We start from the raw sequence: 27,218 nt of genomic DNA on the forward strand, positions 1-27,218 counted from the left end.
ACTGGCACATCAGACAAGGATCTTTCAAATCTTAAGGCCTGATACTGTTTTTAATATAATTATATATCTCCCTCTAGTGTTCATTATTTTACTTGCAAAATATGTCCACACCAAATATACTACCAAAACAACTAATAGTAGTACTCATGATACTTGGTGACTCCTGTGTGTTCCAGTGACATGTTATATAGTCCAGATGCAGAGACAGTACAAAAACAGAGAGGACCTGACACTGATATACAAGAAGGTTTTTATTGATGTGATATCAATACAATCAAGTACTGTAGATTTTGTATAAGCAGACAAACATTTTCAATCAAAAAGAGTGCATTTTATACCCAAATTCTATTGCATAGAGTGCACGCAATAGCCTTGTATGACAAAAATCCTATAAGATGATACATTGTACATTACGCAAATAGAAAATAAAAGTCCACAAATAATCCTTCACAAACAACTCTAGAATGCTAACTACATGTTGTAAATGCTCTTAACTCGTCAATGCTGTTAAATACCATGTATACGTTCTAGGCTTCGGTGGTCGGTTTTGGCATCCCTATTAAATTATCATAAATGTATAAATACATCTTCATTAACTTCATGTGCAAATGGGAATGGCCGTTTGTATTTATTGAAACTAAAACAAACAAATATCCCTTAATAACCGAAGCAAGGCTTTTTTTTTTACATCTTTTTTTTTTTTTTAAAGGAAACAAAAAACACTTCAAAGCCATTTGTGATCAAGATGGTACATGGATCCTACTTAGTATATGATTTGCACACGGGGCAAACTCTGCAAACCCGTGACATTGTGTTTTGAAAAGATAAGGACAGAGAGTTATAGCCACATGTAACTCACATCACCATGTCCGAAAAATGGAAGGCGACAAAAAAGGCAACATACAGTACATAAGGAGCCTTGGACTGTCTTGTAGACTCCCATAAAGATAATGGTACTTAGAAGGTGTTTTCATGGCATTAAATGGACAAGAGCAGGTTTGCATTACATAGATTTGAAATACTGATTAGGCCTTATCTTAGAACTGCTTTCCTAAAAGAAAGTTGTTTATGTATATTAACAGAGCATGGCAGATGATTTTATCGACACTTTTAAATTCAGTCAAACAGTATACATTCATTCTGATTGCAAAGCTCCATGTTTGGCACAATCCTCCTGCACGCTGACATTCCTCCATCAAGGTGTAAGGTGGTCCTAAATTCAGTGTAATGATAGCATTTGGGCGCTATAAGTAAAAAGGCATGGAGTCGGTAATATAAGCTACCTTTTTTTCAGTTTTGCCCAAACCTCTTCTCTTCTGTATCTGCGACCATTCATAATATCTTGCACAACAATGTGTGTTTTTTCATCATTTGGTACAACATAAAAACTTTTGCACACCATTATTGAGCCAACATGCAAAATAGTCAAAAGTGTTCAGTGTTAACCAGTAATTTATGTTAAGTAAATGTTGTCTTCTTATCCCAATATGTCGATGTTGTCTCCCGTCATTTACTCCTTACGACTACAAAGTTCATAACTTGTTACACACTTTGCAAAGGCAACAACAGAGTGCGTTGAGATTTCTTAAAAACCCAGAACAGACCGGAAGATTTTAAGGTCAGATTACTGGTGTAACATTAACAGGACTGTAAGGTTTCTTAACTTCATCCAAGTTTGTTATTATCTGTATGTTGACCTGAATGCCAGGGGGACAATGTGAACAACACACACACACACACACACCCACCCACGTATATTGACACAGTGACAAACAGAAGCGTATACCTACTACAACATATAAGCATACATACAAACACAGCATGCATCTTTAATGCCTCATCCAGCAGAAATGAGTAAATACACCACTCTCACCTCTGGCCCACCAACTCTCCCAGAAATCTGGCACAGGTTTGTTAAATGTTACACAACAACCTGTATTTCACAACCTGTGGGCTTCAGTCAGTCCCTTTACTTATTCGTGGAGTAAATGCAGATTCATTCTCATTTCCGGCTGTGTATTCTATTCTAATTTGGTTCTGAAACATCCTGTCCTTGTTGCCACGGATGTTAAATTACGCTAAACCATTATTCAGATATTTTAGGCACAAAGGTTTGGGAATTAATATGAACTATTCTTGTTGGCCCAGCAACAGGTCACATAGAAACTGGCATTGAAGAAAGGTGTTTGTAATCCATTTGCATCCCTGTTTTTCTTAGCTGTTATAACAAATATGCAATATATTTATGATCAGGGGCTTTCATAGCATTCATATAAAGATTTCTCACTTACATTGGAATGTGATACTGATTTATTGATAGGTAGTGTCGCATCAGAAAGCAGTAACTTCAGGGATTTGGGAAACGGACCATAGATACAGCTAGAATTGTGTCCAATTTGCAGTTCGTTCCAGTATCTATTCTATGGCATGTGAACATTATCTGTTTGAATACATATTGTCCTGAACATTAAAAAGGGAATTGTACTTGCATTATCCTCTTTAAAAAGGCAGTTTAAATTTAATAATTATAATACTGTGAGGTCGGATAGTATTTCTTCAATGGCATTTCTGGACGGTTGAATAAATTATAAGAAACATAAAGGTCCTTTTTTAAATGGTCGCCTACTGAATTCAGAAAGAAGCAGAGAAATAAGCACCCTACATATGCCAACTGATTGTCAAATATATATATATCTCGCTCTTAAAACAAAGATTTAATCCCATTAATCATTTTAACGTAGCAATCGTTCAGGGTACCAAAAAGGCCAGACAAAAGAAAAGTAATGGTATAACAGCACAACATGCCTTGTTTTGCTATTGTTTGTCTATATTTGCTATGTTGTATCATTGCTCTTTATGTCAGTATTGCCATTCACGGTTTAAATACAAACACAAGGGGGACATGACTGCAGCCGGAGGATCTAATCACCCCCCAGGGTCTGGTGATGTCAGAGTATTTGGGCAGGATGTGCAGTCACATGGGAAGGTCTGTTACTAGCACATTACAAAGTAAGGCACTTAATAGTCGGAATCTGATAAACAACAACAACAATGGTGACAAGGACCAAATAATAACAATACAATTATGAAAATATAATAATTAAAATAATATAAGCTAAAAAACACCAACATGAAATACAACCCAAAACACGTTAGAAGGACATTGAAATAAAGAACAGAGTATGGAATTCCTTCCCCTGCCTTTTAAATCTTTCCATGTTTCTTTCACAAAGTTTGTTTTTTCTTTTGCTGATGTTGCTGACGGTAAGACGGATAAAGATGATGGCAATAATATATAAAATCCTATGGGTTTTGTGTTTCTGTTATGGCTGCAGGTATTTTAGGTTAAGGGCTCCTCTGAGGTGTCATTACAGGAACATGTTTGAATGAAAAGACAGGGTTATGTGGGACAGAGCAGGAATCCTGAGAAGGAGGAATGGATGTACTCGGTGGAATAGAGGCCATTTGCCTGATCCGAGGGCATCTGGATCCATACCTGGTCACCCTCCTTCAGCTCAAGGACCGCACTACCGGACGCCTGGTCCATGTAGCCCTTCTTGTATTCATCATAGGTGTAAGTGGCAGGTACATTGTTCTTGTACAGTGCCACCCACAGACTAGTTCCCTTCACATGCATGTGGTACGCAAAGTAGTAGACACCAGATAAAGGAGCGGTGAACATGCCTGTAGCAGTGCTGTAGGCATTTTGCCCGTTGTACAGAGTCCTGTCGAACTTGATTGGCATGGCAGAGGGAGGGAACGGTGTGGAGAGGATGGCTGTGAAGGCTGGAGCCACGGAGGCCGAGAGGGGGACTTGATTGTAGGCAGGCACTTTCCTGTCCCCTGGTACCTCATCCCCTTCCAACTGTGAATCTGTTGGACCGGCAACAACTGTTTGACCATTTCCTGGAGGACCGGGGGGCCCTGGAGGACCAGGAGTGCCGTGGTTACCATTAAGCCCAGAAGGGCCTGGTTTCCCTGGAGGACCCTGGGGACCTATTGGTCCCTTCTCTCCAAATTTACCAAGGCCTGGAAGCCCTGGCATTCCGGAGTCGCCCTTAAGTCCAGGAACCCCCTGGGGGCCCATGGGGCCCATGGGCCCCTGTAGACCAGGAATACCTGACTGACCCCTGGAGCCAGGAGTCCCTATAAACCCTGTCTCCCCTTTAACCCCTGGAGCACCTAGCAGCCCTGGATTTCCAGGTAGGCCAATATGCCCTGACTCACCCTTGGGTCCAGGTTTTCCAATAGCACCAATAGACCCAGAGAGGCCTTTTTCTCCGGGGATGCCAGGTTTTCCAAAGGATCCACTCGGGCCTTGGTCACCTCTGAAGCCAGGCAGTCCAGGAGGGCCCTGGGGCCCCAGTTCTCCCTTCTGTCCTGACATTCCATGTTTTCCAGGGAGTCCCATTGGGCCTTGAAGTCCTGGTGGTCCTGTTTGTCCATCAAAGCCTGGTTCCCCAAGTGAGCCCACCATTCCTGGCTCTCCTTTGTCCCCTGGGAGACCAGGCAATCCACCATGGCCCTTCTCTCCTTTTGGCCCACTTAGACCAGGTTTTCCATAGCCAGGGGTCCCAGGAAATCCAGGAGAACCCCTTTGCCCTGCCTCCCCTTTTGGACCTACTTGACCTGGACCTCCAGGCAGTCCATCTAGCCCAGTCTTTCCTAACCCAACTGGCCCTGGCAGACCTTGTAGACCTGGAGCCCCGGGCTCTCCTGGTTCTCCTCCTTCCCCCGGGCTTCCTAGATCACCTTTAAGACCAGGTAGTCCAGGCAAACCTTTTAGTCCTGGCTTGCCAATACCTGGAAGACCAGGTGGTCCTGGACTGCCTTTAAGTCCAGGAGGACCCCTTATACCAGAAGGCCCTGGCTTCCCTTGTCCATTCTCACCCTTAGACCCACGCTCTCCTGGCTGGCCTGAAAGACCCTTTAATCCTGGTTCCCCTTGAGCCCCAGTTGGTCCTCTGATGCCTGGAAGTCCGGGTTTCCCATTCAGAGACAAGCCAGCTGGGCCGGGGAAGCCGGGCTGCCCTGATAAACCTCTTAGACCTGGTTCACCTCGAGGGCCAACCTCACCAGTAAGCCCTGACATCCCCTTTGGCCCAAGCTTTCCCGGGAGACCTGGAAGTCCAGGCTTACCGATTCCTGGAAAACCAGGAGGGCCCTGAAGTCCTGGCTGGCCATTAAGACCTGGTTTGCCCAGTCCAGGTTTTCCTGGAAGTCCTGACGGCCCAGGAGGACCTCTTGGTCCAGGTTTCCCTTGGGGGCCTGGTTCCCCCTTCACTTCTATCATGGGTGGCATATCTGGAAAATAAATCATGTTGTTAATATAAACATGTATTTCCAAACAAAAGGAGCAGGAAACTGATCAATATGGTAACAACATAATAGGTGCAGTGTCTGTGTGTGGGGCAATACATGCAAGTCCTTATCTACACTTTAAATGTGTTGGTTTATTGAGAGCTAATGTACTACGTTTATACATTCCTAAATGTATTTCATTGTGGTTGGAAGCAATTATTGTAAGACACTCTTGATAAAGGTGTCAGCATGTATTGTATTGTATTGTGATGTGATGAGATATGATAAGATGAGATGTGATGTGATGAGAGGAGATGAGATGTGATGTATTGTGATGAGATGTGATGTGATGAGAGGAGATGTGATGAGAAGAGAGGAGATGAGATGTGATGTATTGAGATGTGATGAGATGTGATGAGATGTGATGTATTGTGATGAGATGTGATGTCATGTGATGTGATCAGATGAGATGTGATGTATTGTGATGAGACGTGATGAGATGTGATGTGATGTGATCAGATGAGATGTGATGTGATGTGATCAGATCAGATGTGATGTGATACAGCTGCACCTTTAGAGGTATTCAAGTGACCACCTGTAATCTACTCAGAAGGCAACACTGCTTTGTTTTCTCATAAGAAATGAAGGATGGGTGAATACTTGGACTTGACACATTACTGCCACTTAGTGCTAGGAGTGTCAGGTGTTCAAAAGGATACTACTTTTATAAAAAGACAATCAATAAAACCTTGAAGTGAAAAGTGAAAGTTTGCATCCAGTTTGCATAGTAAAATATTTCGGTCATTGTGGTTCATTAGAGCAGGGGTTCCCAAAGTGGGGGTTGCGAGACCCCGAGGGGGGGTCGCAAGATGATAACAAATGAATTATTATTCATAATAATAATAATTATTATTATTTGTATTATTATTATTATTAATAATAACGTGTGCATAGACTTTTTTCAGGGGCGGACTGGCCATCTGTAGACTTTCCCCGTTGACAATTCTCCTGGTGGGGGGTTGCCTGTCTCTGGCACTGTTATTTTGGGGGTTGCGGACTGAAAAGTTTGGGAACCCCTGCATTAGAGGACAGACTGCGTTGGTGCAGCACTGCCAACTCACAGGTTGATGGTACAAATAATTTCATTTTGTACATGAAATATGAGTGAGTTTTAAAATATCAGTCTCAATACACTGTTGAGATAAAGTACATTTAGTAGGTTTAAAGGCATTTAAAGGTGACCTATCATGCAAAAGGCACTTTTGTACGTCTTTTATACATGAATATGTGTCCCCGGTGTTCCAGGGAACTCACCAAGTGTCAGAAAACACAGCCCTCTCTATTTTCCTCCATACCCACATCTCTTAAAAAGGGGCTGCAACGGATCTGATACAGACTGATCCAGATTTGAACACTTCTGTGACGTCACAGAAGTGGCGCTACGGCTATTGGGCCAACTCCACCAATCAGGAGGAGACAGCCACGGACATTGCCGTTCGAAAGCGCTGGAGACGCTGTAGTACATATGCCAGGCCTGTAGATGGTGCTGTTCTCACAGAATCAGCCCATGCAAAGACAGTGTTAAATTGAGCGAAATAAGGAATGGCTAAAATGCATGATCTGTTTGGTATTTTGAAAAATAAAAAGTATAAATATGCCTTATATAGGTATGGTCCTACACTATATTATTCAAATGTAGCATGATAGGTCCACTTTAAGAGAGAATATATCAAAAATCCCTTTGTGGTATATGTCCATATTCAAGGAAAAAAACAAAGCAGGTCAGAAGGAAGGAAAACTTGTGAATTAAAGGTGGGGTAGGTAAGTTTGAGAAACCGGCTCGAGATACACTTTTTGTTATATTCCATGGAATGCTCTTAACATCCCGATAGCAATGAATATCTTAAGTGCTTTGGCAACAAATCTATACAAAAATGTCATCTGTGGAAGCCGTGGTACTGTAAAAAGCACGACCAATCATTTTAAGTGGATGGCCTACCTGCCTGTCAGCCTTCCATCTGTGCACAAACTTATCTCGTGCCCTCATTGGTCATGTGGGCGTTCGTGTGTGTTGGATGAGGGGCTCTGTAAGGAAGTGGTGGATTTTTCCCGGTTGTGTATTTTCAAATTCTAGCGCACTCGAGCTGGTTTCTCCAAAATTACCTACCCCACCTTTAAGTAAAGATATAAAATAATCATCTGTCATTGCAACATCAATCCCTAAATACAATTAAAACTTCAATCATGTCGAATAAACCCTTTGATTGTCGACAGTTTAAAGCAAAAAAAATGTCAGAGGAAATGTAGTCTGTTAGAAAAGGGCCTCTGAATTCACGTCTTTCTATTTCTAGTCAGTCTCTGTTTATAGTAATATTACTGCCTATTCAGGTAATGAATTCATTATTTTTCTTGACTGCATGTTAGGTGTCATGAAAGCCTGAATCCTATCAGATTACTGGACAGGTCTCCAATTGATATAAAAAACGGAATATGCTCCTAAAATCAGCACGAACATGTACAATTGGACATTAATTCCCCTTTATGTCTTTTACGTGACTGAGTTGGGTTTTAAAGTGTAAGTAAAATGCAAACTATAATTAATTTTGACTGAAAAAGTATGCCACATGTAAAAGACCAAGTCATTTTTCTTTGAGTGAAAGAGAAACACCTCCAGGAAGCAAAGATCAGAAACACAAGCTCTGTCTGCAGAACACTTCATCTCCCCAGGCCAATTATAACAGGGTTCAACCTCATTTCAGTGTCATATTAGTGGGTTTAAGGCCTGAGGGCAGATCACCTTGATCTCATTTTATAAGAAACAACAATTATCCATCATTTCAAATGCATAGCGTTAAGATTTCAATCAGATACAGTTGCAAAGATCAAAATGACCTAATCCATGCTTTAGCAGAGAAAGAGCATTATATGAAACATGGCTTCCCAAACCTTGGATCTTTCAATACACTTACACCTGTAACTCTACAGCAGGGTATGATGTAGGGGGAAACATACTGTTTTGATCAAGCATGCAAGGAAATTCAAGTTGGAATTCCCTATACAGTACATTCACTGATGTAACTAAAGACCTCTGCTCCCCCCTGCTGGTAGCTAACAAGAATGCATCCTTGTAAAGAAGTGTATTAGTATGATCAACAAGATACCTCTCATAATATAATTTTCATGATCCCATATAAGCAACATTTATTACAGAGCAGTGGTTTGAATATAAGTACATTTAGTACCATCAGCACAAGGCAAATCAGTAGATTGAAAACATTGGTCATCTTAGAGAAAAAGACACATTTGAACAATGTTGTGTATATTTTTGTGGTTCCGGCAATTTTTTCCATTGTTCCAGCTAGCATTTGAGCCTCATTGCTAAAATCCAGTGGATGCAGAAACGATAGAAAAAGCCACCATTTTCAATAAGTATTCAAATGTACACCAAATCTGTGTACATGATCAATTTATCTGACTTCTTGCTTTAGTTTTGACGTATTCTCACCGACAGGTTTTGTTCAATAGGGACATTTCAGGTGTGATCACTTTAGGTTTCCACCCTCCAAATGAATATTTACATAAAACATCAACACTTGAGGTTTACCTATAAGCAAGAGTGCCATCTGAAACATTGAGGTCAGGTATCTAAAGAGCCTTATAGCCTCAGTTTTGTTTGTTTAGCTATAGCTCCACTGCCGCCTTCATATATCACACAGAGAGAGGAAATAAGGGACTTCTTCAGTTCATATTGCCTTGCTCTCAAGTCGTGTTTTCAAATAAATCTGAACTGACGGATTCAAGAAATATATTAAAGCTCTTATAAGAGCAAACCTACAAGGGTACTGTTTGCTCTTCAGCTCAGATTGATACATGAATGCAGGTTTGAGCACCAGAGAACCTAGATGAACCACTGGGAGCCTTTTTCTACAACAACATGTCTTGCATTGAAATATTTGACATGTTTTAAGTATTTATTTGTTACTTGAACATCTATTGTCACATGGCAATACAAGTTCATACACTAAATATTGGACATTGTCAGATTTATTTTGTGAGGTTGTCTATTCTGTATAAAAACAAAAGTTGACCATATTCATACATTCTATAATTTATTACACCACATCCTGTGAAGATTATAGAAACATAAATAGTATTTTAGTTGAACAATAATTGATCAATTGTTTGGAAGGTGTTGCAATGTGGACATATGACCACTGAGTGGCAGTAGAGGCATTTTGTTCACACTAGCGACATGGTGAATTAGTTTCACTCCAAATATAAATCTTGTTGCTAACACACTTTGAAATAGCATGTATAGAAAGCATGACTTCTTTTAGCACATCTTTGATGTTTCTGTGAGGGATTTAAAGGCAATGATTCAACACTAAATTAGCTCTGAATCCAACTTCTGGAGTCTGTCTTTGTCGATCATCATATTATGGTACTGAAATGAAAATGTGCCCCCTGGTTTGCTTTGAAGAAGGGGCCTCTGTTAACACCAGACACGTCTCATATGATCCAGAACTTGGATTGGTATTTAGAGTCAAATTTGATAATGATGGCAATGACAGCATGCACATTTTTTCAGGATGATTATCTCTACTCCCTTCCCCAGTTCCCCTTTGCCTAAGCCCTTTCATATCATATACAGTATATTTATTTCCTTCACACTCTCTTCTCCGTCCCACAGCTAAAGAATATGTGATAAACAATGGGGTAACAGCATCCAGATGGCAGGAGGAATAACAGTGGGCACTCAGGCCTCTATTAGGCCCCAACTGGGGTCCTACCAAACGCTGCTGGACCCTCAGGGCGTCCTTCAACTGCCTGAAGAGAGACGCGAAAACCCAGAAGCTTTAGTGCACACGTCTGTCCAGGGAGGTTCTCCATATCAATCACCTCTTTAAATGCTGAAGACTATTTTCTTCGTAGGAAGTTATTTTTATATATTTTATTTTGTATGTATTTCGTATACTGTGTAGTTTAGACTTATGATCTACATCTTGCTTACATTGGAAAACAAGTTATCAAGATACCAAAGGAGGTATTCAGACGGCAGAAAATAACGTTAAGTTAGGACCTATTTCTTTCTAAATTAAACATAAACATCAAGACTTGACTGTAGTTGGGTATTTGCGAGACTTATCGAAGACTTAGCATTTCCTCAGTGAAGTATCTCAATAATATAAGCTTAAATTCAGTGATGGATTGTAACTAGTTACATTTACTTACTGAACTTTCTACCACTTTAGGTCCTAGAGTTTTACTTCTACTCCACTACATTGAAGACTTTCATGTTGCACTTTTTACTGCAGCACATTTCTCTTAAAACATTAGTTACTTGTTGTTTTGACTACTTTTCAATGTTAAGATCAATAAAAGAATATATTATATTTAAATGAATAACTGATGATGTTTTCAATATGTATCAAGCTACCCGGCACTAATTAAAGTAATTAACCATCTGAAACACAGCGATGCTAACATATTAATGCAATGATTGTTGTAATTCAGTAACGTTCAGTAAAAGGTATTATTCGGAAATGTGCCATTCAGCATACTCAGTACTTTTACTTTTGTATATTTCGATGCTAGGTCTTTTGTACTTTGATTTAAGTACGTTTTTGAATGCAGTACTTGTACCACTTTTAACACAGTTGTCATGTGTTATTATGTATTTTATTGCATACTATGACGTAGGTATACTTTGTATCTGTTGTGGAACTGCAGAATCCAGCCAAGCAAAAATGTCCTTACAGGGACAATAAAGTATATGGTGTTGTATCGTTTACCTGCAGAATATGTCTATATTGCTACCTTTACTTGAGTGCTTGTTCTGTGTCTGAATCATATGGTTGTATGGTAACGATTGTATTACTTCATGAATTTGACTTAACAGACTGTACGTGGTCTGTCCTTCTTTGTCATGCTTTGCTTTCTGTTATTTTGTTCATGTATGTATGTAAGACGTTGCTTTTGTCGGGAGCCCCTTGAAAACAAGATGGTGCATCTCAAGGGGTTTATCCTAATAAATACATTTCTACATGGCATCAGTCAGATGACCCAGTGGAAGTGTGTGAGACCTCAGAGTAAAGCAGTGTATCACTCACCGACATAATGTCCCTTTCCTTCTCTGAATGGGGGTCCAATGGGCCCTTTCATCATGGGCTGCATGTACTTCATGTGGGCGATGGGGGGGTAGCCTCCAGCGAGGGCCCGGCCCCCGAGCATCAGAAGCACACAGACAGGAGCCAGCAGCATGGTCACCAGCATCCTGAGCTTCAGATGTCACACACAAAGAACTGGAGGAACAAACAGAAGAGAAGGACATTTTTAATATGGTAATATGCTTCAATATGACGTAGCTTTATTAGGTTGTTTAAATCTTTGATTGCAGTTTACGAGAAGCGAAGGAGAAATAACAGCAGAATACTTTTTGTACTTCTTGGAATCAATGACCTGCAGACGGGTTCGATTGGATAAAGAATTCAGACCCACAGTAATAATAGGTACTGTTGTTGGTTTGAAACCTTGCCATTATGATTTATTGCATCTCAGGCTAATCCACTAACATTCTCACACAGCTGCAGATACAGAGATGGAATTTTTTTTATTTGAAATACTTGAAAGTTGCAAAGCACAGAGTCATTTCCCCTTGTGAAACATGCATTTACTCTTTATGGGCTGACATTATTAAATTACTTTACTGCAAGCAATTTAAAGCTATTTTTTTATTTTTTTTGCAGTGAGGATTAGTTTTATTAGTTTGTCTGTCTAAGAGCGTAGTGTTTCCTAGCCAAGCCAGCCGCAGACACTTTAGCCAAAGGAAACCAAGGCAGCCAAGGAGACATGTTTCTAGGGAAAGCAGAAGAGATTATGAATTACATTTTAGACGTGGTGCAAACATATAGAAATATAACCCGTAAGCAGACGCTCGGGCTCTCAGCTGCTGCACTGAATGCGGTGAGTATTTCGTTGGGTTAATATTTGATTAAGATGGCCCTGAGAACCTGTGACAGGCAGATCTGTTGACTTTAATTTTCTACAGGAAGAAATGACCGCATCGCCCTCTGCCAAATATTTTCTCAACCGTGGTCAGGTGCGAACAGGAAACCAGGATGGTTAGTGTGTTTGCGTATCCTAAGTGAGCAACGGTAGGTGTCCAGGACTGGATTCAACTCAGCTCTCTTTAGACTGATGACTGTGCGGAGGTATTTTGTGATACCATGGAAGGCAAAATGTAATTTCAGCTCCATTTTTCTCCCGTTTGCTAAAACTGTCATGGTATTAAAGTATCAGGCATGGAAATTGTGTGAGGAGTAGAGAAAACGGTTCGTAGCTGTGAAAAAATATATACTGCAATCTGTTAACTTTCCGCACATTTGACTAGAGACTTGGCAGCAGAGTCACAATCAGGTGACAATCAGCAAATCAAAAGAGACTAAATAAAATATTGTATTTATTTTAAGTGGGTCGTCATCCCTCTCTTTTAATTCCCCTTCTTTATACAATACAAATGAATGTCACAGTGTGAGTGAAACATCTTAGTAGTCTCTGCAGGTATGGATAGCGACAGTGTGAGGGGAGTTCACTCTGGCAAGTTTACAGCAGCAACTCAAACACGCGTTTTCTAATTTGAAAATGATCTGACATTTCGTAATTGGAAAATGACATGGAATTACACAGTGCAGTTAATTGGAAGCAGGGTTTGGCGAGTAATCTGGGAGTTCACAGCAGGCTTCAACTCACACGTATTTACAGAAAGGTGTGTTCATTGGCACCATGTGTGTGCAAATACCAGGTGTGTTTAACAGCTCGGCTCCAACCGACGTCTGTGATTGTTTAGCAGCCACATAGCTAGATAGTCAAATTCCTGTTTTACAATCATTTACCAAAAGTCTTGCTCTGTTTTTTTGTCATTTAACGAAAAGTGTGTGTGTCTGCGGTATCTGTTTATGCTTGTTTATGGAGGTTTTGCTAGGAAGAAGAAAAATGTCCAATGTTCACACCAAAACAAATCTATGAGAAATGAAAAAAGCAAAGAAAAAGATGTTAAAATAAATAAACAGGAGAAGGAGAGAGCAGTTTTGGAAGGACAGTGCTTGCTCGTTGGCCGACTTGCTGGCTGGCTGGCAGAGAAGCTCGTCTGGTTTGGGGGTCTGTGGTTTTTGGTGCAGTTGTAATTTAAAATGCGGCTCTGGATGCCCACCATTCTGCAGGCGTCAAACTTTCTCAATAACCATAGCGACACTCACTCAAACCCAGGAGCCGTGCATGAACCGGGATCAGATGCAGACATGCTGTTCACAATCTGTTTATCAAATGTTTTGTTCAAATAGCTCTGCAGACGCTGTTAAGAAATCTCACGCAATCCTCTCTGGCTGGCCACCATCAGCCATTGCTGGACCGAGACCCGTACGTACTCTCGCACACAAGAACACCCACAAAATACTATACACACACTCTCAGTATGCATGAGAACACAATATAGCTCTGTTAAGTGGTTATGTGGGTGTCTTGGAAATGCTCAACCTTGTTAACTTTCCCCCTTTTTCACATAAAAACCGGTCCATTCAAAACAAACCATAACAAAACCCTGGGTTTCAGAAGAGATCTAATATTGAATCAAAGCCACCATCAGTCATTGAACATGAGCGGAATACAGATTTACAGCAAAAAAGCCTCGTCTGGCAGGCCGGGTGACACTTGATATAAAACAGATTTAGCTGAAAAAAGAAATCCTCACACATAACAGATACAAAAATACACAGAAAAGAAAGAGCAGAACAGAAAAGTGGCATTGATGAGGGGAGAGTCTCACCCTCGGCCGTAAAAGGACACTGCAAACCCCATCATGAAACACATATTTCTCTAGTCATCACTCTATTGTCCCGACTTTCCAATAGCAGTTAGATAGCTGTACTAGGGAGGACAGCAATTATTCGATTTTTCGAATATTCGTTACAGTCTCCATAATCGAAAATTATTTTTAAAAATCGATTTTATTTATATATTTTTTTATTATTATTTATGTTTTTCTTTTTTTTCCTGGCTTAGTTTCAACCAGAATATAGACTAATGCTAATAATAGTAATAGTATTAATAATTGTAAATGGCCATTGGTCACACCACCAGTTTGTTTTACGGTAAACTTGGAGGAAGCCAGCAGCGCAGGACCCACACCGACCCCGCCCCCCCTCTCCGTCACACGTGCGAACGTCTCAACGTCATTGAGAACAACACAACTAAAGAGGAACAAAGCGGTACGTTCAAGAAGAGTTCCTTGTGGAACTACTTCAAACTGACAAGTGCAAATGAAGTAAAATGCAAGCTCGGCGAAAAGAAAGCCGCAGCACAGCCAGCCATTACTAACTTCACTTCAAGGACACGTCGTTGTGCCATGTACATGTTCCAGTAAAAGAAAACAACGGAATTCCATTTGGGGTGGGGTGGGCGGGTGGGGGGGGGCTGTCCGATTTTCGAATTTGATCATGGTCAGTTTCTGGCATCCCTAAGCTGTACTGTCTGACATCCACACACAAATACAGATGGATGGATTACCCATGTGTAAAAGCCAGAGATGGCAAAAGTACACACATCCTTTACTCAAGTAGAAATACAGATACTCATGTTTAAAAATACTCTGGTAAAAGTAGAAGAACTGACTAAACTTCTCTACTCAAGTAAAAGTAAAGAAGTGGAAATGTACTTAAGTAAAAAGTACCCATAACTAGCAGCTGTTTTAAAGAGTACCTGACCTCCTTTTATATTAATAGAACAATAATGTCATTGTTAGCTAATTAATGTTTCCATGCTGAACAACGGCAACATGACAACGTTTTCATTGGTCCCTCTTCTTTAGAGAAGACCAGGAAATGATGCATACACGGATCGTGTTATAATCAATAGGCACGCAATGAATCTAAATAATAATGATCACGCCACCAAACACACATTCAAACTAAAGGAACCAGCCTGTTTGGAAAATGTAAGAAGTAGAAAGTACAGGTATTTGTGTTCAAAATGTAAGAAGTAGAAAGTACAGGTATTTGTGTTCAAAATGTAAAAGGTAAAATTAAAAACTAGTCAGAAAAATAAGTAGTGGAGTAAAGTACTGATACCAGAACAATGTACTTAAGTACAGTAACAAAGTATTTGTACTCCACTACTTCCCACCTCTAGTAAAAGCCCCCCCTAACCCCTGCTACATTGAAGCAACACAGCCAGACTCAAAAAGATGCTCTAGTAGTGTTGTGTCTCTCTATTCTTTAAGCGGCTCATTATTAATCTTTTGCGTCTTTGTGAATTCAACTTTCTTTACTTTAAAGCTCTTTTGGGTTGTTTTTTTATCACTTTGTTTAAATTAAGTTTCTCTTTGTTGTTGATTTGTTTCTCTCTAAGTCAATTTGCATGTGTTTGTAGTTGTTTTGTAGTCATTTAGTGTCTCTTTGTAGATGTATTTTTATCTCTTTACGGTTGCTTTTCTGCTAATTATAGTTTTTGTTTGCCTCGTTATGTGTTGTCAAGGTGATTTTGCTTCCTTGTGTACCTTTTATGACACTTTGATGTCATTTTCCATTCCTTTGTAATTCTTGTGCACTTCTTTCTTGCAGTTGGACCACAGATACTGCTTCTGTTTCAAAACATCACATTAACATCAGAAGTGTGTGATCAAATTAAGTCTAAAATGCACATTATGTTGAGAGCTGTTTTCGCAAAACAGTAGACTGTGCAGCTGTCATATGAAAGAAAAAATAAACAATAAAGGCTATTCCGATAATAGATACTTAATAATAAAAATGCTCTGATACAGATCAGAAGCAAAAAGACCTATTTGACCCTTTCAGGAATCCAAGGCTGAGCCCTGACCGCTGTGGCTTGAGTTCAAACCCGACCTGCGGCACTTTGCTGAATATCGCCCCATCTCTCTCATTCTTTCCCCTTCAGTCTATCAACAGCTATCAAATAAAGCCACAAATGAATCTTAAAAAAAGAAGAAATCCATCAATGCCCACATCAAACACAAAAACACATGTTGGCAAGTGTTCATATTATGAACATAGACAGACATCCACTTTCCCATTCTCGAGAACACTTCACAGATCTGCTTCCAAACCACCTGGTAATCTGAGTCACGGACAAAAAGCATACCTCTATGTCTTTCTCAAACATGTGTTGGAAGCCATGTCAACAGAGCCCAAATACTAATCTGCGAAGGCTACGGCCGGCCAAAGCAGACTCAACAGCCTCCAAACCCAAACTCAGCAGCATCTCAAGTGGCTCAGACAGGAAGAAGAGACACAGACACCGCGGCCGAGTGCAAGCCAAGCACACATTTCCCCTAACTGCTCCGTCTGCCCGCTAATGAAATCACCAGCGCTGGGGAGGTGAGGTTGAAGGTGCTATGCCTCCACTTCCCTTAAGCGGTACTTGTGTGGATAAGGATTTCCAGGCATTTCCTAAACCACGTGCCCAAGAGAGACTACAGGTAGACCAAGTGTGAGGATTCGGTGTCATGGAGGGAAGAAGACGCGGTTGTTTTTGTGGTTAACATTTGAGCCGCTCCATGAGTGGAGAAATCATCACCTGAACATGCCCCAGCTTTATCAAAAAACACCAAATAGTTCAACAACAGCCCATGATAGTTTGGTAACGACCACAGATGTCGCGGAGAAAATGCACTTAAAACCTGACCACATATTTTAGCTGATTCATCCAATTCTCACAAAACTTCGCCACAACCACGACCATTCCTGCCTGCTATCATGAACCCACATGGGTGGCCAGCCTTTTTATTTGACCACAGCCATTTTCTTTTACCAAACTTTCTTCTTGTAAATTCAGCAAATAAACGTTAAACGTCTTCTTTACAGCAATAATTAACTTCCAGCACTGGAAAGGGATTACAGGCACACTAAAAATCATTTACATTTATACACCTGCGGTCTATTATTCAATCTGTAGTCTAGACATATGAGTATTAACGAATTGTGCAGATTTGCAGTCAAACACACGCACCTGCAAACATTAGCAACTCCTAAAACATGCACAAACAGGCCAAAATATTGCTAAGGTATCACTTCCAGACAACACAGGACCATTGACCTGTGTGAACGCCTTGCTCTATACCAACAGAAGAGATTGAGGGAAAGACAGAAGATGGAGAAAGTGAGAACAGTTACACAACATGCTGGCGGACAGAGCCGCGCAGTTCTTACAGTCTGAGGGTGTGTGTGTGTGTGTGTGTGTGTGTGTGTGTGTGTGTGTGTGTGTGTGTGTGTGTGTGTGTGTGTGTGTGTGTGTGTGTGTGTGTGTGTGTGTGTGTGTGTGTGTGTGTGTGTGTGTGTGTGTGTGTGTGTGTGTGTGTGTGTGTGTGTGTGTGTGTGTGTGTGTGTGTGTGTGTGTGTGTGTGTGTGTGTGTGTGTGTGTGTGTGTGTGTGTGTGTGTGTGTGAGGGGCAGAGGAAATTGAGCATGTGGGGTTTTATTTAGAGAATCACCAACTTTTGAATGAGGTAATCCCCCTTCAGCCTGAGTGGCACTTAGACCATTACGCGTTTCCGGTGTCAGGTCACTGCGTAATATTTGAGTAGTGGTCACAGTTTAAGGTGGCTTTGAACGCACCCTGTATTACTTAACACTATGGAAATAAGCCCTGGGGAAACAGAATGGCTACACATAACGTGTTTGTGTGCGTGTATAAAAGTGGCCTTAAAGCTAATGCATATCTGAATTAACCTTTGTTGCCACCAGCTGGAAAGTGTCTCTCAGAGATTTTGTTTGGGTACTTCTCAGGAAAATATTGCCCCTTCTGCACCGCCGAAATAAATGGTCCTGTGTTCTCTCAGTCGTGTGACCATTGAATCATTAGTGTCGAGACATGATGCATACTGTATATTTGTACTGTAACATGCTGACTCATACACATTTTAGAATATAAACTAAACAGTACATTAACAGTTAGCGGTCCCCCCCCCCCCCTGTCGACGGGGGGGAGGGGGTGCTAGTGAATTAATTTCAGTTTTCCGCACTCTCGCGGGATTGTCATTGTCATCCATGAGTGTTTTTTATGGCTAGTCCGCCCCTGAAAATGTCTATGCAAACGTTATTATTAATAATAATTTTCCCCAAAAAATTATTAAAAAAATTAACCAATTTTTTTTAATAATTTTTTTTAATCATCTCGCGACCCCCACTTTGGGAACCCCTGCTAACTCACTAATATCCACACTTCATTTTCAATCCTGTATTAAACTACAATTGGGCTCTTAGACTAAATGACCAGGATTATTTGGGTGGTGTTTTTTATGGTTTGGGCTTAGGCTTTGGGTTCCAGTTAAGGGAAGTCTAATACAACTGCTGCAAAAATATTTTGTCAAGATTTTCTAAAGCCTAAAAGGATGTCAAAATGCTTATTATTTTTAAATGCTTACACCAAAACCCAAATTATATTTTGTTTACTTTCACATATTTGACAAAGAAAGCAGCAAATCAGCACTATTAAGAAGCTGGGACGAGGAAATGTTAGGCTTTTCTCTTTGAGAAATTACCAAAATAATTGACACATTTTTAAAACAACCAATCATTTCCTGATCACTTGTCAATCGTTTCAATAGTTAGGGTTTACAGTTCCCTTAGGCACTAAGCAAGGTCCATAATCAGAGTTTGGTGCTGAAGGACTTGTCTGGCCTTACATAAACCCCTGACCCCAACCCCATCCAACACCTTAGGGATGAGTTGACTTATAGTGGACCTATCATGCTATATTTGAATAATATAGTGTAGGACCATACCAATATAAGGCATATTTATACTTTTTTTATTTTTCAAAATACCAAACAGATCATGCATTTTAGCCATTCCTCATTTCGCTCAATTTAACACTGTCTTTTCATGGGCTGATTATGTGAGGACAGCACCATCTACAGGCCTGGCATATGTACTACAGCGTATCCAGCGCTTTCGAACGGGAATGTCCGTGGCTGTCTCCTCCTGATTGGTGGAGTTGGCCCAATAGCCGTAGCACCACTTCTGTGACGTCATAGAAGTGTCCAAATCTGGATCAGTCTGGATCAGATCCTTTGCAGCCCTTTTTAAGAGATTTGGGTATGGAGGAAAATAGAGAGGGTTGTGTTTTCTGACACTTGGTGAGTTCCCTAGAACACCGGGGGACACATATTCATTTAGAAAAGACGTACAAAAGTGCATTTTGCATGATAGGTCACCTTTAATTTGTAAGCATCAATGACAATCACAAGTGGATGTAATGTGTCCATACCTTTGGCGATGCAGTTTATATTACGGAAAAGTAAAGGTCTGTAATTAACTAAACTTGTGAAAGCTGTTGAAACGTATCAGAGAAGAGACAGAGGATGATGGCGAGTCAACGACTCTTTATCCATCTCAGCACACAGATACGCCGACCTCATCCATCTTTCTCTCTCTAGGTAGTATAATGATGATCTATATCTGCACTGGAGATGACAAAAAGGACACTGTCTCTCTACACATGCGAGGCTTGCCTACTCATGCGCAGGTGCTTAAGTATACAATCACATCCTAATTTTTCAAGAATCTGTCCCGCCTGTCTTTTGTCTTCATCTGTCATGCTTGTTGTCCCATGTTGCTACCTAATGATCTCCTAACAACCGCGTGACAGATTATGCACCCTGGGTTTTTTATGTGAAATGGAAGAAGCACAACAGAAGATGACAGTCACTAAGTTTGAAATGAAGACAGATTTGAAAAAGGCCTCACTTTACTTCAGGAAATAAAAACCTGTCAAAGTAAAAGTGAAGAGTCTCATCAGTTCAGGAAATGATACCGGCGGTGGGGGCTGTGTTTCCCTAACATCCCTGAAGATTAAAGCCGCGGGTGAGAAAAGGGTAGCAGAGGTGTGAGTTTATGTTGATGGAGTGAGAGGAAGAAAAAGGAAATGAAGGTGGCGTAAAGTGTGGGGGGTGAGCCAGGTTGTGAAGAAATCATGGGGAGGTGAAATTAGTGAAGAGGTCAGACTGAGGGTTTCCATTTCTTGATGACTTCATCCCGAGGAACACGTTGAATACCCCTGGGCACTTCTCTAAGTGCAGAATCAGACGTGCAAATCATAAGACCGGGGGCTGATGTATCGTGCATATGAAAACTTAAGTGTGTGTGTAGTCAGGAGCAAAGGGTTAAAGCAGTCAGTGTGAGGCTAATTGGTCACAGAAGTATTAACCTGGAGGACCCCACACATGTACAGTTTCTATGTGAGCCTTATTTGCTATTGAACCGCTTGCAGGTACAGTTTTAGGGCATTTAAAAAGGACATACATTACAATAAATTATCCAGTCTGAATCCCCTGCTGTTTAACCGATTCATGCTCTATCACCTCATCGTTCAGTGAAGCATCAGATCAGAATATAGCCAAGGGACATGGAGTGAAAGTCTGCAAAAATGTCCAGACTAACCCCTGACCTGCTAAGAAACCATATACAGTACAGGGGTGCTCAAAAAGAGTCGGTAGACAGATACCGCTATTCTTTCCAGCTGACCCGTCGGTGCACCTAAACTCAATATGAAAGCCTGATGAGGTAAATGAGAGGAAAGCGTATAAACAATAATCTCATATCAGGCGATCTGCTTCCACCTCTCTTTAGCAATGAATGTCCGGCAAAACAGCTCACTGAAAGCACACAGATCAGCACTCTCAGAAGCTGACATTGGTATCATTTACTCATTATGTGAACATTGAGAAATGAATACCAAGATGGATATGTATGGATTGAGAAATACAACCATAAAGGGTGTTGGAGGAGACTGGAGTGGGAACCTGGGATCTTCTCTCTTTTATTCTCTCCTTCTAAAGCTTCCTGCTCTCCGCACCACTCCTTGCTGGTGTGAATACATGTATTGTGTGCTGCAAAGGCCTGACCAAGCAAGGCGTTTCTCTTTCACTGTAAGTCCACTGGTACTGACACATACTCAAGTCTCTGTTATTCTTAATTAACATAACAGAAAATGTCTTGGGAGTAGAACAGAAAACAGACAATGTGAGAAATAAGGAGTGAGCGGGGACCGCATAAGCAACAGGAAGTAAAACTGACACTATGGTTTCCACTCTAGCACAATGTAGACAGTGTACAATAATTAAGAAAGTCGAAGTTATTTAAAACATTTTTTTCTTAAAAACCTAATTCTTAAAGGTCACCTATTGTGCAAAATCCACATTTTCATGTATTTTCTACATCAACATGTGTCCCCTCTGTGTAAAGAGATTCTGAACGTTTCAGGAATAAAGATTGTCTCACTTTTTGTCCTGATCCATTTATATAAAAACCTGTCTGAAAATGAGCTGATCAGATTTTGGCCACTTTATGATGTCATCACGTTTTTTTGGCTTGTGTAACCATTAGCCAATCACCAACCAAGGTAACGCCCCCCCCCCCCCCACTTTATCACCTGAATCTCCTCCTAGAGCACCATTGTGTTCTTCTTAACCAAATCTCTCTCAGAGGGGCGTGGGGAGGGGCTCCTTATTTTCATCTAAAGTAACAGACAGAGAATCAGCACTTTGGAAACAGCACTGAAACAGAGGGGATTATGGGTAATGCTGCAATGATCTGTTTGGTGTTTGGAGCAAAACACTTCAGACACATGTTTTGTATATATCTGAGAACTATGATATATTGATGAAAAACAGTATAATAGGGGACCTTTAAATTGGAGATGGTAGCCGTGTTTTTTGTTGGAAAGCTGTTGCTGTTGCTTGCTGATTCTATTGGTTAGCTAACTAGCAAATGCTCATGTTTCTGTCAAAAGTATACTTCATTTTACCAGAGACAATAACTTGAGGATGAGAAATTGTAAGGTAATGGAAGCTTACGCTATCTAAAGCAAATGTGCCCGTAGCGCTTAAGTAAGGCCTTTAGTTACCCATACCGAATAAGAACAGGACTGTTGAACTAGTTAGATGATGACATTCCCGAGTTGTAAGTAGTAAGCTAGTTAGCTGGGCATGCTAACTTTTGTAGCTTCAGTTACAGCAGCTTCATCTATTGCATGCACTTTGTCACAGATTTGTAATACTTGTAATTTTGTATATGTTAAAAAATAAAACATATTCCAAAGGCTTTTCTTATTGGTCTTTTGAGAGCCCCACACAGCATTTGGGGATAACCAAACATCCAAAGTTCCTCATGTGCCAATATACAGCTGGAAAATGATGATTGGACATTTCTATTTAGGTGCAGAGTCGATGGGACATTATTCAGTAGTTGGAAAGGATGCTGGTGAATCAGGGATTGGATGCCGTCGGGCTCTAATGTACTGGGTTGGGCTCGGTCTGTGTTATTTCTTGTGCTTCTTTGCCATGTCTCCAAGTAGCTGTTACCTTTCTCCTTTTACTGGGTGGGTGGCTTTACTTCTGCCAGAATGGGGCCACTGTAGTGTGCAGCCTACCCACGTGCCAGAGAACACACAGAAAACTGACAAAAGTGAGACAAAGATAGTGGCTCAAAACAAGCTATACTGAAGGAATGAATCACGATTCTCCTCGTAAGGGCTTTTGCATTGAGATTATTTTTTGGGACAAAGCTTTGTTATTTCCTGACCGAGTTTTAAAATATTCATAGTGTCAGTTCATCCAGAGGCAGAGCTGCCTGTGGCGTGCAGTCAAGAACATGTGGAGAGTGTTTGCATGGGTCTAATCATGATTCAGTGATCTGAAGGTGAGACATGTTGTGGGACGCTTAAATAAGGCGACTAAACCTGGAACAATCGCACACCATCAATTGTTCCATTCTTTTTGCCAAGACTGGAAACAATCCCAGGCTGCACGTAGCTGGGGCGAGCTTCCAGGAGGGAAAAGCCCAGAAAAGTCATCCGCTAGTCCGCTTTTATCAAAGGATTCGACAGTTTGACACTGCATGAAAACACGAAGCTAATGCAGATCACATTGTAAAAGGCTGCCACTGTTGGAGAAGGCGATGGAGGGAGATGGAAATTCGTTTCAAGGGCGACGGAGAAGAGGAAGAAAAAGAGGAACGCGCCATATTGACCGTAAACGAAATTGGAGCAACAGAAAAGGGGAAGAGGAGCCATGAAGTAGACGTGAAGTCATTACGACATACCAGGAGATGGAGGAGAACAAAATGAAAGGGGAGTAGAAAGTAAAAGCTTTAGCTCTTGATCTCCCTGTTGACCCACTTCAGATGCGTGCCCCGCCAATCATCTCACACACTCCTTCCGCTAGCAGCCATAGCAGCTTTACACGTACATGCACGCGTCGGCGAGCACACACAAACACACACATCAGTTGGCAGCAAAACAGAGAGTGAGGCCCATTTTTCTGTCCGAAAAGTAGAGAAGGGGAGAAAGAAAGAGAGGTAGAAGGGAGATTATAATTTAATAAGGGGCAGGAAATCTTGGTCAAATCCCCCTGAAGGAGCTGAAATGCCTCCGTGCTGGAGGCTACTGGACTTCAGACTGACTGGGCTCCATCTGAATGGGCTTCTCTGGCACTCAGCAGGGTAGACAACCAAAAAAGAAGACAAAAGATCAGAGAGAAAGAAATCCCAAAGTACCCAGAGCCATATTCCTATCAAATATTGAACCAGCAACGTGTAAATCCATAGTATCAGTTGCATGTAAGTGAATGAGGCTCAGTGTAGACGTTCGGGAACTACTATTCATCTCATGTCTTGTAAATGGTTGTGTTTTGTTTGTAATATTTCAAAACTATTAAAAAATGCTATAGTTATGCTAGCAGTAGTATGCTAACATAATCTGAAAAAGCATTTAATGCTAACTATCAGAACTTGAAAGGTTGCACTAAGTACATATTTTTGAAATGTTTGAAAATAACCTTGCACATTTTCACAGTTTTTAATAAGATTTTATTTTTTTACAAACAGGAAATTAAACTACAGATGTTGTTATACAAATGAAAAAGGGTGGCATATCCAGTTCAGTGTTACCCCTAGGTTTACTGCTTTGGGGGGGGGGTGCAGTCTGGAGCAGAGAGAGGAGCTGTGGGTTGTTGTTGTTATTGATTGAGTGTTTCTTAGGGTCAAAAACACTAAACTCATAACTTAAAACGAAAGTGTTTAGTTTATTTAATAAGAGCACATGTTCAATGTTCAAAGTGACAGGAGATAGATTAGTTGGTGCTATAATTATGTATTATTACATATGGCAGCGCCCCGCCAAGACAATGGTAGGGGGGACACTGCAGTTTGCTAACATTAGCTGCAATTAACCACCATAAGCTACCAGTCAAAGTCACGTCGCAGCAGCAAATTCCTTTAATGAGTCGAAATGAGTTACAGTAGAGTGCATCTTATTACTTGTGAATACTCCCTTTGATTTTGCAAAAGAACATTTTGCACATTCCTCTCTCTAATGCTGCATTTAGCAACCAGAACAAATGCAGATAAATACACATTTGGAAAATGACAAAAGAAAGCCACTAACTTTGAGTAACTGCAATTTGCTAAATCCTTCCTTTTTACAGCCTAAAATAAAAGGGATTTACTGAATGCCATGTCGGATTTAAATTTTGAGTGACTGCGAGGAAATGAGATAGCTAGTGAATTGTTCTTGCCGGAGGACTCAGACAGTGACACAAGGCCATAAGAGGATGGTGGTGGGGGATAGGGACATACAGTGATGTTGGGAGCTACATTTAGCTGCTTTTCCAATAGTGCGTTGAGGCTGCAGGTAGCGTAGTGTGCATGTTTGCACTTGAGAGTCTATATAACACTTAACAGAGTTGAGGATATCAGTCATACAGGCAGCACACCCTCCTCCATCACTCTTACATCTATTTTCTCTCCCCTCTAAAAGGTAGAAGAAAAATATGCTGTATCCCTTCCTGATCGGAAATCACTTGTCCACCCTTCTACCTCACATTATGTTTTAAATGGAAATTCATTGGATGCTTTGAATCCAAGTTGAGGACCACTCACTGTACATTGGCCCCTGTTTGATTGATCACTCACTTAAAAAGCAGCTGACCCCAGCATTGTCCAGACTTATCCGGGTGAAAAGAGCCCACCATGCACCTAAAATACACACACGCACACACACACACGCATATATGCATTTATAGCAGACCACCAGCGTACAGTGCAGATCCCGCTCTGACTGTGGTCCTCGCTGAAGCCCATTCGGATCAATGCAGGTCTTTATAAGCTGCCGGTTAAGAGCACATGGCTATGTAAGAGGACCCTGCCAGTTCTGGCCTCACACCTCCCCAAATCCTCCACTGGGCTGCATAAACATGGCTCTTACATGGCATACGCTTGGTGTAACAAAAATAAATGTGGTGAAGGGACGCCCTGCTGAGTCCTTAGCAGCGACCCAGGGGTTGAATGTTTACCCTTCTCTCTTTACATTTCCTGTCTTTCTTCAGCTGCACTATATGGCTAAAAAGCCCAAACATAAGCTCCAAGAAATATATAAGCAGTAAGGTAATAAAATGCAGTGCAACAGCCACCATAAACAGAAAGTACAGGACAGGAAAACGACTGATGTCCAGTCTACCCTCGCATTCATTTTTCAAAACATCCAAATTGCTTCTGGCTGAAAAAGTGCAGTCAGTGGAGCAGCCATAGCACGTGACAGGTGAGACTTTTACTGTGGCTACATCCGTGCAGTCATAATCAGTGTGAGCTTTCAGTATGAAACACATAAAAAAAGGTATTTGGCTTCTGAAGAGCCCCTATGGTGTCATGTTAAAAATGTAGGAAAACTGATAGAAATGCCGCGTTGGGGCAGTATACTGGGGGCTCATGCCTGGCCTTATGAGGGCTGTAAAATCCGCCAAAGAGCAGCAAAGGTCACCAGACAGTATAAGGGGTAAAAGTGTCAGATACTCCAGAGGGAAGGATGACATGTGGAGGCCCACTCCCACTCACATGTTGCCAGATGTCTGATTTAGACACCTTCTGTACATGAACTATAAGGTTATGAGTCATTTTCCAGGGGGTTATATTTCTGTCCCCCTAATTTTTGTCACAACTTTACACCCCAAGCGAGTCACAAAACTTTTCAGGTTTGATTCAGAGATGAAAATGAAGCTCGAAGCTGAAGATGGGCATATATTTAAGGCCTTGGAAGTGTCTGGATCATTAAATAACCTCTGCACACTGAAAAGAAAACATGAGTAGCTACCTCACAGAAAGAAAAAAAGACTTTTCCTAAGTTGAAGTGCAACTTTTTTCCAGGTCAGTCAATTAGAAACAGCCAGACATGCAATACCATGACAGCAAACTTCCCAAATAAAATAAAAAAAGGCTTGCAACGGCCAACATCATCATTCAAATATCTGTAATCATATCTGGATTATTTATAGTCATTAGCTGAGCTATTTGCTGATTTTAGACAAATGACAAATTGGACGTGATGTTTGCTAATCTTCTCGTGATCCCATACGGCTCTACAGGCATGTTTGGTAAATGTCAAGAAGGAAACAGAGACAGGAGCATGTGGGTTTGCCAAAAGCACCACGTCTTGTTTCAATAATCAAACGGAAGGGGAGGAAAAACAGTAGACAGAAAAACAGAAAAATCACCGCCAATAATGGACTCAATGTTTGGAAAATAAAATCAATTGCACAATAGTGTGAATTAAAAACTGCAGCAACAGTCTTGGATGTCTCTCTCATTTTACATGTGCATTATCTGGTTTATTTAACCCAACCAAAGCAAAGGAGGGAAAGTGAAGTTTTTGGACTGTGGATCGTAGGAGGTGAGACAGAGAAAGAATAAATCAGTCATCCTTTGAGCAGGACAGAAGAAGCATGCCTCAAAGATACGGGAGTTAACTCCATATGTCCTCCCCTAAAAATGCATCTTTCTCCCTCTCTGAAACTGTATCTATCTCTGACCTTCCATCCCGACCTGTCAACACCCCTCGGCTCTCTTGACACTAATCGCG

At 41.0% G+C, this 27,218-nt stretch overlaps 1 protein-coding gene across 1 annotated transcript in view; it reads right to left on the bottom strand.

Annotated features, from left to right (window-relative positions):
* Nucleotides 1-233: 233 nt before the first annotated feature.
* col8a2 (collagen, type VIII, alpha 2) overlaps nt 234-27,218 on the bottom strand; it is a 60,990-nt gene continuing 34,005 nt past the window's right edge. Inside the window, exons 3-4 of the mRNA XM_079654857.1 lie at nt 11,412-11,603; nt 234-5,304 (exon numbers count right to left, since the gene is read on the bottom strand). Coding sequence (XP_079510983.1) covers nt 3,401-5,304; nt 11,412-11,574 — 2,067 coding nt within the window. The 5' untranslated portion in view covers nt 11,575-11,603 and the 3' untranslated portion in view covers nt 234-3,400. The remainder of the gene's footprint in view (nt 5,305-11,411; nt 11,604-27,218) is intronic.

Source organism: Notothenia rossii (genome assembly GCF_949606895.1).
Source record: "Notothenia rossii genome assembly, chromosome: 10".
Taxonomy (NCBI): domain Eukaryota; kingdom Metazoa; phylum Chordata; class Actinopteri; order Perciformes; family Nototheniidae; genus Notothenia; species Notothenia rossii.